The 18,397-nt window shown below is 42.0% G+C and overlaps 1 protein-coding gene across 5 annotated transcripts in view; it reads right to left on the reverse strand.

Annotated features, from left to right (window-relative positions):
• LIG1 (DNA ligase 1) overlaps positions 1–18,397 on the reverse strand; it is a 55,615-nt gene that overhangs the window by 8,402 nt on the left and 28,816 nt on the right. For 4 of the 5 annotated variants that reach the window (XM_072155474.1, XM_072155473.1, XM_072155475.1 and 1 more), the window contains exons 4-17: positions 17,110–17,296; positions 11,302–11,413; positions 11,088–11,189; positions 10,179–10,280; positions 8,540–8,645; positions 7,815–7,922; positions 5,443–5,499; positions 3,535–3,707; positions 3,229–3,395; positions 2,306–2,382; positions 2,131–2,222; positions 1,075–1,174; positions 608–693; positions 409–524 (exon numbers count right to left, since the gene is read on the reverse strand). In XM_072155474.1, coding sequence (XP_072011575.1) covers positions 409–524; positions 608–693; positions 1,075–1,174; positions 2,131–2,222; positions 2,306–2,382; positions 3,229–3,395; positions 3,535–3,707; positions 5,443–5,499; positions 7,815–7,922; positions 8,540–8,645; positions 10,179–10,280; positions 11,088–11,189; positions 11,302–11,413; positions 17,110–17,296 — 1,585 coding nt within the window. The remainder of the gene's footprint in view (positions 1–408; positions 525–607; positions 694–1,074; positions 1,175–2,130; positions 2,223–2,305; positions 2,383–3,228; positions 3,396–3,534; positions 3,708–5,442; positions 5,500–7,814; positions 7,923–8,539; positions 8,646–10,178; positions 10,281–11,087; positions 11,190–11,301; positions 11,414–17,109; positions 17,297–18,397) is intronic. The other variant, XM_072155472.1, reaches the window with a different exon arrangement.

Genomic DNA, 18,397 nt, shown 5'->3' on the forward strand with positions numbered 1-18,397 from the left:
AGCTGTTAACAAGTTCACAATATAAATCAGGGGCGTAACTAGAAGAGGTGAGGCCCCATAGCACACTTCTTAATGAGGACTCCCTTCCCCCTCAAAAAAATTATACATATTTATATCCTCACACATGTTAACAATTACACACAGAATATACACATACATTTCCATATAGGCCATTAGCTGTTCAGACATACAGCATATACACATCACATATACACAGCAAATATATATACACACAATACCATATACAGATACACAGTATATACACACACACACCACATGCACACATATACAGCATATACACACCTAATAGCCCAGATGCTGTGGGCCCCCTAGCAGCTGCTATGACTGCTACCCCTGTAGTTACACCCCTGGTATTTATAATAAATTATTAATGTATTATACACATACCTGGGCACGCTCTCCATCATACTTATATTCACAGGTGAAAGCGGCTTCTTCAAATCTTTTCAAAACTTCACCGACGCCCTTGGTGGGGTGCGCCAGCATAGGCTTTAAGGGCACCCCTGCAACAAAGCAATCAATACATTTGCTACTGATCAATACAAGATAAATCTCAAGGGAATATTACAGTAAGAATGGGTATTACCTGGGGTGAGTTTACAATGTTTAGGCAGTTCTTTAATTCCATACTTCAGGAGGGCAGGGATAACCAAATCGTAGTTCGGTAACTCACTAAATAGAAACAGAAATATTAGGATTAGGGGATGGAGATTATAGCTTTCTAACATGTTTTGTTCTGGTCCTGTTCTTAGCCGAGCTGTGAATACTCTTGTATGTGGTCTTAGCCAATGCTCTGTGGACTCAGCTGATCTGATACAATGCATCTCTCCAGAGTCCAGGCTGTTTAGCTCGCAGAGCATTGCCTTCTCTGAGACTATCTTTATAATAGATTTCCAAACCCAGACATTTTAGATGCAGGTACCACATCTCTGTGAAAGAAGAGGTGGTTGTATAAGCGAGTCCTGAAAACAGAGCAATGCGGAAATGCCATCAAAAATAAAAAGGACATTACCCCTTCAAAGGTTACAGTTCCAACATAAAGTAGACTCTCACCAGTACGTCTGCTTCAGAATCAAGGCGTTCTCTTCAATCCAAGATTTTTTTGCATCTGTACTCATACCCTTTGAAGCATCTAAAATACCATCTGGAAATGCTTTAAAAAAACACGAAAAACAAAGCATAAACATAACAGTCCATAGATATATATGTAAAGAAAAATCTTACATTTTAGCCACTGGTCAGACCAGAGCATCCAATGCTGCACCATACAGAACTCTTATATTCCTCTACTAAAATAATAACGGAAGTCTAAGGACCCACTAAAATATCGGAAGACATTAAAATTCTATTAAAATCAACGGACAGATCAACACAGTTGTTAGTTTCCATCATCATTGTTTGCAAAACTGTGAAGCTGCAGCATGGAGGGTCTCTAGTAATGGGAGACCATGGATAACACATATAAGAAGGTTATCACAGTCACGGGGCCTGGATCTATGAGTAGGTGCCCCTGGTTTATTATGATGGATTCTGAGCTTAGATTTCCTACACTTGTGTACATCCTCATTCTGTTCCAAACAGGTTTATTAATCTGTCCCACTATTTCCATAACTTCTATGGCTGCTTCTCTGTCTCCAGAACCACCTTGATGTTTACTCCCATCTCAGCTATGAAAGGAAATAACCCTTGAACTTCAGTTTGAATCATTGAAATCCCACAATCTCTCTTCACACTTGGGTTACATATCTAGTATTCTTTCCATACTTATGGAAAGACCCAGCGGCACTATCTGGTTAGCTATGGCGGGTGCAGGCGTCCTGGGATAGGGCCTCAGATCCTCTAGTAGTAAATTTCCAAGAAATGAGCAGCACTCCAGATGTGTGAAAAACGTGATTCTTTTTTTATTCCATGATGAGTAATAACAGCAACGTTTCGGCTCAAGAGAGCCTTTTTCAAGCCTTGAAAAAGGCTCTCTTGAGCCGAAACGTTGCGGTTATTAATCATCATGGAATAAAAAAAGAATCACGTTTTTCACACATCTGGAGTGCTGCTCATTTCTTGGAAATTTAGTATTCTTTCCATAAATGTCCCTCTCCAGTCATTACTTACATTGCCCTGGGGGTGTTAGGGAGACGGCCTGTGCAATAGCTGAGAGAACGGAGAGCTCTGCCAGTCCTATTCGAAGTTTTCCTCCCAAAGCTCTAAATAGTAGAAGACAATTTTTTTTTTTAAATGGATAAAAAAAGGGACTAAATCTAATGAAAGTGGATGAGAAATCTCATACCTGGCGATGTATCGCGCCTCAGAGTGCCTGCACGCCACAAACAGCCCTTTAATAATATCAATCTTCTTATTCATAGCCTGAAATATCAGTGATACAGAGGGGAAGTGAGTAACATATACAACATACCAGAAGCCAAAATGGTGACACAATGGGTGTAGTACAAGTACTGGAGTGAATTATAGCGACCGACAGAGCATTTTGGGTTTGTTTAAAGGATAACTTGCATTTTCCAATGGTATAATTTTAGGGCAATTTTCCAAAGCGTCATTGAACACAGAAGTCAAAGTCTGATTTAGTGGCCCAAATACATTCCAGCGCCACTGAATGAAATGCTGTACCCGACTTGGTAGAAGGTGCTGGACTGAATACCTTTAGTCCATTTTGCAGGCAAATCTTTGATAATATAATGTAAAGGAATTGTCTCAAGTTTAGACGTTTAAACATGGAACCCCAAACGCTCATGAAAACGGGAACCCTGATATTCAAAGAATGGGGATCCCTTTCTCACTAATGCCGCTTCAACAATAAGTGAGAACAGTACCCTAGGTTCTCCAGATCGTTGTCGGTCCTGTTCTCATGATCAGTGGGGGTTCCAGCTGTCAGACCCCACCAATCACCTTAATATCCTGTGTCCTGTTGATGGGGGATAACATCTAAACTTGAGACAATCTCTTTAATCCATTTGTTTATGCAAAGCCTTTAAAACATACTGTAAGCTTAGTAATGTAGACTAACACTTACTCCCAAGGATATGTATGCACTAATAGACGTTATCCCCCATCAAACAAGGCAATTGTCAGACAACTGGTACTCCCACTAATCATGAGAACAGGACCCGAGCGATGTGAAGAACAGGGCATAAGTGAACATTTATGTAAGAGAGCTTGGCATGTAAGGAATGAGCCGATTCTGTTCTCACTTACAGCATTACCAGACATCTTGGCTATCTCTTTCAATTTGTTAAAAACTCCAGGGACTGTGAGCTTGGGAGGGGTAAACATGGTTCGCTGATTGCCACGACTGCTCTCTGCAACCAGCCCTAGATCGCCCTTCTCCTGAGCTTCTGCCTTAATCTTGTCCAATTGTCGGCCTAAGAAAACATGAACAATTAAGATAAACCTGATACATAAAGGCTACACAGCAGATGTGCATGTAAATACTCTCTGCAAGGACTTTTACTGTACAGGGAACCACTGGATAAATTACTATGTGCTCAGTGCTAGAATTACCTGTTGCTTGTGCGACGGCTTTCATCAATATGGTTTCTCCAATGCCGAGCTCAAGACCCTCGTAGGCAGGACCCAGGCGGTTCAGACACAGGTAGATAGACGACAGCAGGTCCCCCGGGGACAGACAGATGACAGATCGCAGGAAATTACTCAGGGTTTCTATGTTCTTTAAGCTAAAAATAAACAAGTAAAGAGAATCTTTGAGCTGGGAAAGAAAAACAGAGGATCACCCGAAGAACTACAGGGGCAGATTTTTTTTTAACCACAATATTTAAAAATATGGAAAAAAAAATTGGGTCAAAATTGCGTGCAAAAGCTTGAGACACTTTTGTGCTGTGCAGGAATGTGACGTGAGTGAACACACATCACACTCCAAAAGTGGCCTACGGTTAGGGAAAGGAACCTAAATATCTACCAAACTTCTCATCCAGCATAAGGCAGTGGGATAAACTTTCCGCAATTAATCTACATCTAAACAGACGGAATAACATGAACACAAGTCAATTATAACAGATACTACACAGAAAGGATTCCATTAAAAGGGTCAGCAAATAAGTGATTTTTTTTATAATAAAAAGTTATACAGTTTTCCAATGTACTTTCTGTATCAATTCCTCCCTATTCTCCAGATATCTGCTTGCTGTCATTCTATAGGAAGCTTCATTGTTTCAGTGATTCTTGGTCATGTGATGTCACACGTGCACAGCTCGTTATATCCCTGGTCATGTGATGTCTCACGTGCACAGCTCGTTATATCCCTGGTCATGTGATGTCTCACGTGCACAGCTCGTTATATCCCTGGTCATGTGATGTCTCACGTGCACAGCTCGTTATATCCCTGGTCATGTGATGTCTCACGTGCACAGCTCGTTATATCCCTGGTCATGTGATGTCTCACGTGCACAGCTCGTTATATCCCTGGTCATGTGATGTCTCACGTGCACAGCTCGTTATATCCCTGGTCATGTGATGTCTCACGTGCACAGCTCGTTATATCCCTGGTCATGTGATGTCTCACGTGCACAGCTCGTTATATCCCTGGTCATGTGATGTCTCACGTGCACAGCTCGTTATATCCCTGGTCATGTGATGTCTCACGTGCACAGCTCGTTATATCCCTGGTCATGTGATGTCATACAGGTGATTGGCTCGTTATATCCCTGGTCATGTGATGTCTCACGTGCACATCTCGTTATATCCCTGGTCATGTGATGTCACACAGGTGCACGGCTCGTTATATCCCTGGTCATGTGATGTCACACAGGTTTACGGCTCGTTATATCCCTGGTCATGTGATGTCACACAGGTTTACAGCTCGTTATATCCCTGGTCATGTGAAGTCATACAGATGGCACAGCTCGTTATATCTCTGGTTATGTGATGTCACACAGGCGCACAACTTGTTATATATCCCTGGTCATGTGATGTCACACAGGTGCATGGCTCGTTATATCCCTGGTCATGTGAAGTCATACAGATGCACAGCTCTTTATATCCCTGGTTATGTGATGTCACACAGGCGCACAACTTGTTATATCCCTGGTTATGTTTATTTAACACAAGTGCACAGATAGTTATAACACACAGCTCTGATTACTCTGTGATATAAGGAGTTCTGCGCCTGTGTGACATCACATGAATAGGGGACATAACGAGCCGTGCACATGTTTGGCATCACATGACCAGGGGCCGGCGTTTATCCACAAGAAGTAAACAATGAAGCTTCCTGTAGTATGTCAGTAAGCTGAGATCTAGAAAACAGGGAGGAATTGATACAGAAAGTATATTGGAAAATTGTCTAACTTTTCATTGACAAACAATATCACGTTTGCAAAAAAACGTGAACAGCCCTTAAAAACATCACATTGTCAACCAAGCAGAAGGGAAATTATTTCCTTTCAGACTTACCGAGCAGACTCACTTTCTATCATCTCAAAGGTCCGTGCAACAGCCAAGTATGGAACCCTAGAACAGAAAATACAAGCATTTCACATGTACCCTACAACTTAACCGGTTCAGGACCAGGCCCTTTCCTGTTTAATTTCTATTTTTCACTCCCCACCTTCAAAAATCCAGAACTTTTTTATTTTTACACGTAAAGAGCTGTGTTTGGGCTTGTTTTCTGCGTAACAAATTGCACTTCATAGATTAATACGGTATTGAATATTCCATGCCGTGTACTGGGAAGCGGGAAAAAAATCCAAATGCAGTGAAAATGGTGAAAAACCGCATTTGCACCATTTTCTTGTGGTTTTGGATTTTACGGCTTTTACTGAGCGCCCCAAATGACAGATCTACTTCATTCTTTGGGTCAATACGATTATGGGTATACCAAATTTGTAGAGGTTTTATAAAGTACAAATTAAAACCTTCTGTATAAAATAGTTTATGATTTTGTCGTCTTCTGGCGAACTTTTTCATACTTTGGTGTGGGTGGTGTCATTTTTGCGACTTTTGATGAAGTTTTCAATGATATTGTTTTTAGGACTGTACGACCTTTTGATCACTTTTTATAGATTTTTTTTTATATTTTTCAAAATGGCAAAAAAGTGCCATTTTCGACTTTGGGCGCTATTTTCCATTACGTGGTTAAATGTTGTGAAAAACCGTTATTATATTTTGATAGATCAGGCATTTTCGGACACGGTGATACCTAATGTGTTTATGAATTTTACTGTTTCTTTATATTTCTATCAGTTCTAGGGTTTAGGGGGCGATTTGAATTTTTAGGGTTTTTTAATTATAATTTTTTTTTTTTTTTTTTTTTAACTTTTTTTAATTTTTACTTTTACTATTATTCAGACTCTCTGCTGCAATATGCAGCAAAGATTTACCGGCTATGGAGAGGGCTCAGCCTGTGAGCCCTCTCCATGCATCGGGAGCCGACCCCCGCCATGAATACACGGCGGGCGATCATGAACCAGTTAAGAAGATGATGCTTCTTAGGTTCACAAATGTCAGCCGCTTTGATTAACCCTTGCAGACTCGGCAGTCACATGACCGCTGGCTCTGCTATTCACTTCATAGCCCTACTTCAGCACTATGCAGTGAAGAAAGGAGAAGGCAGAAACGTTAATAAACCGCTTACACCTCCTTCCCAGGGTCTCCCACATCAGACTCGGTTCTGCTCCTGTGCTAAGAAACTGCAGACTCTGGACCTGCACCAGCTGACGTCATTCATCAGTGTCCGGGCCGAATGCATGAAACTTTTAGGTGAATATTTCTTATATAGGAGGTGAAGGTGTTGGACTATACAGTAATAAACAACACCATACTTAAAATTCAGTATTAGACAAATAAATCCAGTGCTATTCACGATTGCGTGTCTACTTTCAACGCATTTGTGTTAGATAGAATGATTGTGAATACCAGTTGCTTTTTTTTACTGGAACCGTTAAGAAAATAGCCGCATCTGATCAGTTTACAAAGCGAAAATGTACAATTTTACAACATGGTTTTGGTTACACCGAGTTGCGGGATCTTGTATTTCATGTATAGATTTTGTTGTTGGCAGAGACACCACCAGGTCAAGTTTCATGACTTGGATTTTCCGTAATGGTCTGTTCCATATATGTGGTGTTATTGGATTGTTGGTATGATTATATTATTTATTTTTAGTATTTTCCATATGAGAACACAACAGCAAATTACAGTAACCATAGTTCTAATGTTTGACTCTTTCTATAGAATAAAGATCAACACGGTGCAATCAGCTGCAATGCCTAATACTATGTGCGGGGGGGGGGGGGGGAGGAGGGGACTCTACTTTCAAGAAGTATTTGTGGGTTAGAAAATTAAAAAAATAATATATATATTTTTTCCCTTTTATACTGTAGATACTTTACTATACTATATTTTATAGATACTATAACAATTCCAGTCCCCAGTGAAGTTTAGTATATACTCCCGTATTTACTCGAGTATAAGCTGACCCGAGTATAAGACGAGGCCCCTAATTTTACCACCAAAAACTGGGATAACCTATCGACTCGAGTATAAGCCGAGGGTGGGAAATGCATTGGTCTCAGCCTCCCAGTACATAGCCAGCCCCTTGAGGTATACAGCCGGCCAGCCCCCTTGAGGTATACAGCCGGCCAGCCCCCTTAAGGTATACAGCACATTTTTTGTGCTGAAAAACTCGGCTTATACACGAGTATATACGGTACCTGACGTTCTTTTTAGATACATAGCAATATGTTGATGTGCAATATTTCCTTGGGCAAGAAGTCAACCAAGAAAAAAAACCAAATTTGTACAAAATCCATCCTGCAGACGCTTACATCTGTGCGCTATTCCAGCAGGCGTCCTTTATAGGATGGTAACCGCTTTTAGATGGATTATAATCTGTTTCCTTCTGTGAATCTTCTTGCTTCGGGGATCCAAAGAAACTGAAATAAAGTGGTTTACATTTAATAAGCATATGACTGTATGCTTTATAATACAAGAACATAGGCTTAAAGGGAACCTATCACCAAGATTGTGATTTTTTTATTTTTAGCTGGTGACAGGTTCCAATAGCCGCCTATACTTTGCGGATTTTATAAATGTTTTGTTCTCCATTCTGAATAATTTCATTACTTTATATCAGTTTGATTCACATTACCTGGCGGTCTGCCAGCAGTGTATGGGGAGTCCCGGAGGTCGGCTGCAGCCTGTATCGCCTCATGCACTCTTCCTGTACTCTACCCCCCTCCCTCTCTTGCTTAATGCACGTGACAGGAAGTGTGTGTGTGTGGGGGGGGGGGGGAGCTGCAGAAAAGACTGACGTGTGTGTGGGGGGGGGGGGAGTGTAGAGGAGAAAAGACTGACGCAGGCTGCAACATCCCCCCCTCCAGATCTCACCTCATGCTGCCATCAGGGAGCCAGGTAATGTGAATTAAACTGATATAAAGTATTGAAATGATTCAGCGTAGCATAGGCTATTGGAACCTATCACCCGCTATACACCCCATTCCTGGTGACAGGTTAATTTTTCTAGTCATGTACTTTATTATTTTGTTCTTACCTGCCCATATTTTTGGGTCCCTTTGCGGGGGCAGGAGACTTGTCCTTGGTACTTTTTTCTGGCTTTTCTACACTTTGTTCGGATTTAACAGGAACAGGGCTTAGCTCTACAGTAAGAAAAAAAAGATCCTGAATACATTTACACAAACACACAATGTAGTGCAAATACTTCGAGAGAAAACTCAACCATAGACATGTACAATTTCCATAATCAGGAATATACTGTATTATTCATACCAAAAGATGCATGTTTTAGCTAGAAAAGGTCCATAGTCGGGAGAAACCAGCCCTGCCAGACCACAAGTGTCTCTGTACTTCTATATCCTTTACCCTGACCACCATGAAAAAAAAAAGGACCCGAAGAGCGAAACAAGAAGAATGTGACTCATCATTCTTGTATCTGACATAATAATCTTTATTTACATAGCGCCATCAAATTCCGCAGTGTTTTACAGATCTGTGTGTGAGTCAATGCATGCAGCACAGGTGTGTGTGTGTGTGTGTGTGAGTCAATGTATGCAGCACGGGTGTGTGTGTGTGTGTGTGTGTGTGTGAGTCAATGTATGCAGCACGGGTGTGTGTGAGTCAATGTATGCAGCACGGGTGTGTGTGAGTCAATGTATGCAGCACGGGTGTGTGTGTGTGTGTGTGTGTGTGTGTGTCAATGTATGCAGCACGGGTGTGTGTGTGTGAGTCAATGCATGCAGCACGGGTGTGTGTGTGTGTGTGTGAGTCAATGTATGCAGCCCGAGTGTGTGTGTGTGTGTGTGTCAATGTATGCAGCCCGGGTGTGTGTGTGTGTCAATGTATGCAGCACGGGTGTGTGTGTGAGAGTCAATGTATGCAGCACGGGTGTGTGTGTGAGTCAATGTATGCAGCACGGGTGTGTGTGTGTGTGTGTGTGTGTGTGTTCGCAGCCCGGCAGGGTGAGTGAATGAATGAATGTAGCAGAAAACTAGTAAATAATGAATGTGAGCCAAATATATTTAACTTTTTTTTTTTTTTTTTTTATCCCTAATCCAAAAAGCACCTTACGGTCCGAGAAATATTGTACACAGTGTGTTAAATTTTTCTTTTACTATACAGGCAGTCCCCGGGTTAAAAATAAGATAGGGTCTGTAGGTTTGTTCTTAAGTTGAATTTGTATGTAAGTCGGAACTGTATATTTTATCATTGTAATCCCAGCCAGAACTTTTTTGGTCTCTGTGACAATTTAATTTTAAAAATGTTGGATTGTCATAAGAACCAGGATTAATAATAAATCTTCATTACAGACACGTGTGATATCTGTTATAGCTGATTATTGTAGCCTAGGACTAAAGTACAATAAATTACCAATATCCAGTGGTCCGTTTGTAACTAGGGGTCGTATGTAAGTCGAGTGTTCTTAAGTAGGGGACCACCTGTACTAAAATAATATAATATATATGTATCCCTCTTGATGTCTGAAGAAGGCAGGATGGATCACAGGCAAGCAATGTTCATTATTATCTATAGATGAATGTTGTGGGCATGCTCTGTGGCCTGTGCATTGATGGTGTACGAGGCGAGCTGCAACATCATCTATTGCAAGTGGCATTTTTCGACATATTTTTTGCAATTTTTGCCAGTAACATGCAGGAAATAATAGGACATTTTACCAGTTTTACTTTTGACACTTTCTTCAGGTCTCTGCTCAGTAGATTTATTGTCAGGGCTTTTTGGTTCATCCTTTTTCTCTTCCTTAATCAAGGGCTTTGCAGCTGTAAAAGAAAAAAAAAAATATCTAAAGATGGATAACACCTTCAGGAGACTAGTACTGTATAGATAACCTTCAAATCCATCTGTAGTCCGTTGTGAATATGAGAAATAATGTGATTTTTGTCCATTATATGAATCATGTTCAGATATTTTGCGCAGGTTTTCTAGATGCTGTGACTCACTGCCCCCCAACACTTCGGTATGGAGCTTCTACGTGTTCACAAACCTCACGGTCCAGTTCGGTAAAACATTACTGACAATTTAATGTTACCGTATTTTTCGGACTATAAGGCGCACTAAAAATCCTTTGAAATCAAAGGTGCGCCTTATAGTCCAGTGCGCCTTATATGTGCACCGTACCTTACAGACAACAGCTGCCTTGAACTGTGCACCAGCCACCTGCTGGTCATTCATCCTTATAATCAGGTGTGCCTTATATACGAACGTAGACGTTTTAGCAGGCATTTATTGATGGGGCGCCTTTTAGTCCGAAAAATACTGTAATTTTGTTTTCTATGTCTGGGTTGTTTTTCATGTGATAAGTTCTATTGTTTGAGGATGCATATAGCTTATCTTATTGCTTAGCTCTTTGTGGGCAATAATGATAAGAAAACCGCAACATTGCTAGGGCTTGTTTTTTGCAGAATCAGCTGATGTTTTATTGGAGGAAGATGAGGTTAAAGCAATAATGCAGTTATTTCCTTTACACCATACACACACACATCTTCCTTCTACAGTCATGAATAAAAAAAAAAAGTCAAAAAGAAGCAAAAAACCCCCCAAAACAAAAGAACAACAAATTCATTCACCTGTTTCTTGAAGTTGACGCTTTGCTTTGGTCTCTTGGCCATTAAGGTCTTCATTCTTTTCAGCCACACTTTCTAGTTTCCGTTTTGGAAGCTGCTTCCGAGCTTTAACCCCATTCAAAGATTAAAAAAAAAAAACACGAGGATGTAAGATACGAGACCAATAACAAACCTAAATATAAATGAATTCAGAATTGTTCATTTCGCTGCACAATACCTGTTTTACGTTTAGGGATGTCAGTGGTAGAAATAGCTTTGGTACCAGTGCGACAGGTGGTGTCTGGGGAAGGGCTACTACCAGAGGTCCGAATTATTCCAGTGGGGACAGTCTGTGTAATAAAATGTATTTAGAAAAAAAAAAAAAATTAAGTGTCTAACCAAATTAAAGAGAACATACTTTTTTAAAAGAAACCTACCACCAGGAATCTAGCTATCAAGCGCCTCCCCATTGTGCTTCTCAGCAAGGCTCAGCAGAGGTATCAGTCTATGGCAGTGGTGGCGAACCTATGGCACGTGTGCCAGAGAGGGCACGCGCACCATCTCCACTGCCGTCTCTATAGAACTGGCCAGGCAGGAAAAGCTGCCGATCGCCGAGAGTGCTCAACAGTGCTGCCTACAGACACAGCAGTAGGTCAGTGCCCCCCCCCCCTCCACTCACTAGTTTTGGGTCACCGGCCCCGCCATCTGCCAGATGCAGCAAAAGGCCTAAGCCTCTTGATGTATCCAGCATGACTAGGAGAGACAAATCTCCCCCATGCAGTGCAAAAATTCCTGAAGTTACGCTCCACTCCTCTGAAAGGGGGGTAGGAGTGAAAATTGGCAACAGGCAGTGATTCGATGCTGTCAATGTTCAGGATATCTCTCGAATAATGTCATTGTCCATTTTGGACAGCTATATCACCGGGAAACACCCACAGCATACGCTCAGGGGAGGCCAGGAATGGATGCCATACAGTGACATCCGTCCCCCATGGCCTCCACGTAACATATACTGCTCTCTCCAGAAGTAAGCAGGACAGAAAAACAAACAAACAGTCTACTACACTTTATCCTGTATTCCTGCTGTTTGTGACATATACTGAGCAGACGCAGGCAATAAAAGAACGCCAGTATAGGTCTATGGACTAGTTCAGTGTATATGTCGGGAGGTTCCCTGATAGAAGTAGCCTGAGGCCTGATGCAGGCAAAAAAAGTTCAGTCCAAAAAACTTGCTCCATGTGATTGTGGGATTTCCAGGAGTGTATCCCTGAAATGAAATGATGAGTTCAGGTCAACAATTAGAAGTTTGGTAATAAAAAAAACCATAAGCCACGGGAGAGAATCTCTCAGATCAAACACTATTGTTGACACCGCAGTTATATTAGTTACTGCGAGTCAAAACCAGAAGTGCTGGAACACATGGAACAAGTGCAAATTCTTCCACTGTACCCAAGGTCTATGATGTCTTTAATCATGGTTTTGGCTCACACACATGAGTATAACATATTCCATAACTAAAAGATCGAAAGGAACGCCTGGAGTGTGCTTTCAGCTGTGGAATCAACCAAAAAAGGCAGTTTTTTGGAACTGCAGAATACATCTGGTGAACAGATTGCCACAGACCAAAGCGACTACAGTCTGCAGCCTCCCGTGGATTGTAAATTGCCTATGAAGATAACATTGGTAGGTTACACATAGGAGTTGGTTATTTCCTACTCTCTGGGATTGTTACGTTGACCCAGTTTTTGGTTCTGCTGCTGTGCATATGCCATATAAATATAGCCCTCCTCCAGAAGGAAGTTTATTTAGGAGAGGTTTGCGGTCGCTCATATTAAATTTAAAAATAACCCTAACCCTGGGTGACTCCAAGTAACCGAATAGTCCTAGATCCATGCATGTAGACCCATTAGGCACGGCAGTCATGTGACAGAGGATTACATTACCCTCGGCTACAAGACAGCGCTCCCTTAGTTTACCACCTTAATTAGTTCCTGGACGACCATTGTAATCCGAGTCCGGAATTCAATGGGAATCTAGGAATTGGTTCCGGTGTCACTAAATTATAGATAACAAATACAGATAAGTCATTACAAAAATGACCTTGGCAGACTAACATAATTTCAGTGTTGAAAACACTTGGGATCTCAGGGTCCTGTACAGTACAATATACAATATAAAGGGGGGGGGGGGGGGTAACCTTTCCTGTTGTCCAAATGAGAAGAACTTGTCGGAACATGTAGAAAGAAGTGCAACAAACTTCTTATTCATGCCGATTTCGTGGAACTGACCGTTAGGAACAGACACCATTGTCTGTAGCAGAGCTTGCTAAAATTTGTTTAAATTAAGTGCCCCACGAATGTCAGAGAAATGTAGCTTATGAGACCACTGTATTCACAAGCAGAGATCCATAAGGGTCTGTGGGTGGTTTAGTGTCCCAATACTCCCTATAGGAGCTCTTTTGGAGATGAGTTTCTGCCAGAAAATACTAACCTAGTAAGCTCTAAGTTGGCACAACAGATATAAGTAGCTATAGGCTGCAGTATTTGTCATGATTATTTGACTTGGTTATCTCGGCCATCTTATTTTCTGAGAAGGCTTCCCTCCAGGTTTCTGATTACTGCAAAATACTGAGCAAAGTACTAGCGTGCAAGAGTGGCCTCAACATCAACGAGCATCAGTCAGCATCGGCTAATGAATCAGAAAGAAAAGCAGCGCTCTGGAGGACTTTCATAAGCTCCTGTTTGACAGATAACTGCTTGAGAAATAGAACTTAAGCCCACGATACATGTGGCTTAATACCATCAGTGACCGTCTCCTGGATGATCTGGGGATAGACTTTCTCCTCTCGTTTTTCACGTTCTGTTCTGACCAGGCTCCAAATATTTGTTTAGCAGAACCTTTTGGCGTCGTACTCTCCGATCACTCATTCAGTCTATTCGCATGATGGATTGGGGTGAAGAAACATATTACAGAAGTAGGACAATCTCAAGCTTCGGCAACTATCCCTTCCCGGCATCTCTTCGCTCAACCTCTTTTGCAATGTTGCATCCTGGTACTAAAGAAATTCACTTTTGCCGTTGCTTGAGTCTCTTCCATTTGCCTTAAGAATCACAGACGACCACTCCCAAGAATTTTGTTGGATGTGTTAAAGGATAGTCCTGGAAAGTGATTTAATTATCCGTATATGTGTGTCCATGTGTGTGTGTGTGTGTGGTAGGTAGCTTCAAGAGTGATTGATCTTCAGGATTATAGCGTCTTCAAGTGCACGGTTTAGGAGTCCTCACACTGCTGTGCTCTTAGCTCTCTGGATTTAACTGCTCTACGGCCCCTCCCATTTATTTGGGTCATGCTTTAGTCTCCAGTATATCCTCACAATACCGGGATGTAGATGGAGCAGCTTGATGCAGAGAGTTAAGAACACAGCAGTGTGCGGAGACACCCACGATGCACTTGTAGAGGCTACAATCCTAGAATATACATTTTTCCACACACCTGCTGCTCCTACAAAGATACAAAAGGTCTGATAAAAGTATTCTCCAAGGTTACTACCCAATACCGTCTACTGATTTGCAAGGTCAGGTTCTGTGTAATGTTATCCGAGTACTAGGATCCATGCACTTTTCTTTGTTTCCCATATATTATGCAGACATAGTAGCGGTTTACTTGCATCTTTGACTCAGACATCTATCCACCCGGCTAAACCCCGGCATCCACACCAAGGGTTACTAGGGGTAAGTTTGTGTTCTAGAACTGTAAGCCAGTGTAGTCTACAGATCAGGGGCAGAACATAATTACGACTGCTCTTACAATATTGGAGGCTTCATCGAATGCATGAGAGAAGAGACCTGTCATTGCTGTCACTGCTCATCCCTATTTATGGCTTCAGCACCTTCTCCCCACAGTCAAAGTGGTCATCATAGAGGACCACAATCTCTTGGAAACAGCCACAATGACCCCCTCAGTGGGAAGTCCGTGACCCCCATCGATCAACTCTACAAAGTGGCAGGGGCGACAGCAAAGTGCCAAATGCCACTATGAGCAGGGGGTATGTGCGGCAGTGGATTAGGCTAGCTGAAGGTTAGCCAACTAGAGAGAGCTGGAGTAACAGTGCACAGACAATGCACCCAAATTAACCAAGAAATCAAGTATCTGGTTAAGTGGAACGTAAACTTCAACACCTCCAAATGTAAGCACGTTTTTATGTGTCACGTTAATACGCTTAGGACCTTTCTGGCTGGGATCCCAAACGCTGCGAGTGATACCGAGCAGGAATGTATTGGCGGCGCTCCAGACTACAGTTCTAAAGTGTCATGGCAATCTTAACAGCCCATAGGACTTGCAATGTTAGATGTGGAGCTGCACCTGCTGGAACAAGTGGTTGCAGATAAACAACAGCCAATGATCGTTTCATTAAGCACTAAAAGCAGAGTGTAAATGACATACTCGAGGTATTTTCAAATGTGTTAATGCTTGTGTACAGTGAGATGGATCGTAGCTCCCTGTGATACGGATTGGAAAACAAAACAAGGCAGGGGACGCTCCATCGGGAACATTTAAAGGAACACTAAACAGATTCAGCAGCTAATAAAAGTCCAGCTTATAGCCTCAGAGCTGATAATACCGGGGAAACACATGCAGAAGGTTCCTGGAAGTCACACGACCTGTCACAATGTATTGTTCATCGGGGTCCAAACGTGCCAAGATTTCCTGTCATTCACTCCGTTAAGGAGCATTTAATGTCCCTTTAAGGGTAAGGTCCCTTGCACACAAATGATTTTTGAGAAAAACAGAGCATGGGTGCAAAACTCAGTCAATGGGTACATGGAAGGAAAAAAAAAAAAAAAAAAAACAGGTGGTACTGAGATGCCATTATAGTGTGGAAAGTTTTTTAACCAAAAATAAGGGAACCAGTTGTTGACAACTATGGGCTGTCCTTTTCTTTTCTTTTTTGCCTTAAAGGACATCTACCATCAGCTTCACGGATGGCAAATGCCCAGCATTAGATTCCCATTTCTTTATGCACTAATTGGAACAGTTTTTAGTGTATAAAGAAAGGGCACAAGTATAAAGTAGAGATGTGTTTGTAAATGGATGGATGGATGTAGTAGGGCTGTGTGAACACATAGATGTAGCAAAGCTGTGTGAATGAGATGTAGCAGAGCTGTGTGAGTGAATGAATGGATGTAGCAGGGCTGTGTGAGTGAATGAATGAATCCAGCAGGGCTGTGTGAGTGAATGAATGGATGCAGCAGGGCTGTGTGAGTGAATGAATGGATGCAGCAGGGCTGTGTGAGTGAATGAATGGATGTAGCAGGGCTGTGTGAATGAATGGATGGATGTAGCAGGGATGTGTGAATGAATGGATATAGCAGAGCTGTGTGAATGAACGGATGGATGTGTCAGGGTTGAGTATATTGATCTAGAAGACCTGTGTGTTCTGTGCATGTATGTGACCAACAGAATTCTTAATTGGTTTAAATTTATTTTTCCATTTTTCTTTATTACTTCATTCTGGGGTGCATATTATAGTCCGAAAAACATGGCATGTTGCAAATCTGAAGAGGCCTCACTAAGGATCAATATGAACATGTTGCCATAAACGTTTACACCATACTTCTCAAATAACAAATTCAAAATTAATGAACTGCTATAATTGCAAAGTAACACCCCCCCCACCTTTTTATTTTTATAAAGGATTCATTACAAAAAATATATATATATATATATATTTGGCTTGAGAAAATAAGCATGTATCTCATGTGCCTGCTTTGACCTCTGCTGCATAATGTGTTTTTTGGGTTGTTTTTTTAACATTTGATCATTCAAAATGTTACATAGTTTTCATTACCGTCCCCATGCTATCCTCCATGTGACTACCTATATTACACATCTGCTTTGTAAACTGAAGTCGAAAAAAAAGTACACAATACACATGCGCCACCTGCTGGCTGGTTTGCAGATATGATGGCACTTAGGACATAAATGCACACATTTCTCCAAACCGCTGACCTCCACATCCGGACACGACGTGGCGTCTGTAATTTACCTTTTTTGTGTCGTCTTTTTTTTCTTTAACCTTTTCTGGGATGGACGACACTTCGACATCCATTGCTTCTTCCTCTTCACTGTCACTGGTCAGGACTTTTACTGTTTTCTTGGACACACATTTTACGGGAGACTCCGTCTCCTCGGTAGGAAGATCACCATTTTTTTCTTTTAGGGGGCGTTCGGTGCTATTTATAAAGAAGGGTAGAGAAAACATTGCACATCATTACATGGACATCTTATGGCTGGGGATCTGCCATCACTTTCTGTGTGGTTGAGGGTTCTACTAACGGAACCTCAGGATGAACTATTGTCAGTATCCTGTAGCTTCACAGATTCCACTACTCAAGCTACTAACCACCCAGACAGGCAGCTGTGCTGAACGTCCCTGCACGGTGGGTGGCTGGGTGCCCCCGGTACAAGTGAAAACTAGTACAACATTCCTGTTCTTAGGAATAGCAGAGGTTTCCCAGGTCAAACTACGCACAGGCATAATACACACGTCTTAGCAAAAGGTCTTTGAAAGTGAATATTATTGATCAGGTTTTGTGTTTCCAGGGTTTTCTAAACATATGCAAGTAAATATACAGGCAGTCCCCAGGTTACATACAAGATAGGGTCCGTAGGTTTGTTCTTAAGTTGAATTTGTATGTAAGTCGAAACTGTATATTTTATAAGGGTAGATCCAAACAAAAACCTTTTTTTGCCCCAGTGACAATTGAAATTTCAACATTTTTAGCTGTAATTGGACTAAAGATTATTAATAAAGCTTCATTACAGACACCTTACAGCTGATCATTGCAGTCTGGGACTATAGTAAAGCATCCAGAGAGGTCACCAGAGGTCACAGTGGGCAGAGGGGTCCGTCTGTAACTAGGGGTCATCTGTAAGTCGGGTGTCCTTAAAGGGAACCTATAAAGGTAGATCGGGTGGTAGGTGGATCAATAGGACGTGAGGATAGCCCTTTTAAGGGCTAATCCTCACGTCCCCGCGCTTTTTTGAAAAGTTTTATTAACCCTATATTCACCGCATCTGAGGTTACACGGGGAGGCTACTCCACGCCCCAGTAGCCTCTTTTCTCCTCCTACCGAAAATCTTCGGCGCACAGCTACGAGGAGCTGCGCGCCCTCGTCTGATGAATCTGCTGTCTGCGCGCGTGCAGAACAGCAGGCCCGCGCCTGCACAGTCACTGCTCCGAAGCTGGAGCTGCACAGGCACGGGCCTGCTGTGCACGCGCAGACAGCAGATTTTCGGTAGGAGGAGAAGAGAGGCTACTGGGGCGTGGTTAC

The sequence above is a fragment of the Engystomops pustulosus genome, chromosome 6, assembly GCF_040894005.1.
Source record: "Engystomops pustulosus chromosome 6, aEngPut4.maternal, whole genome shotgun sequence".
Classification (NCBI taxonomy): domain Eukaryota; kingdom Metazoa; phylum Chordata; class Amphibia; order Anura; family Leptodactylidae; genus Engystomops; species Engystomops pustulosus.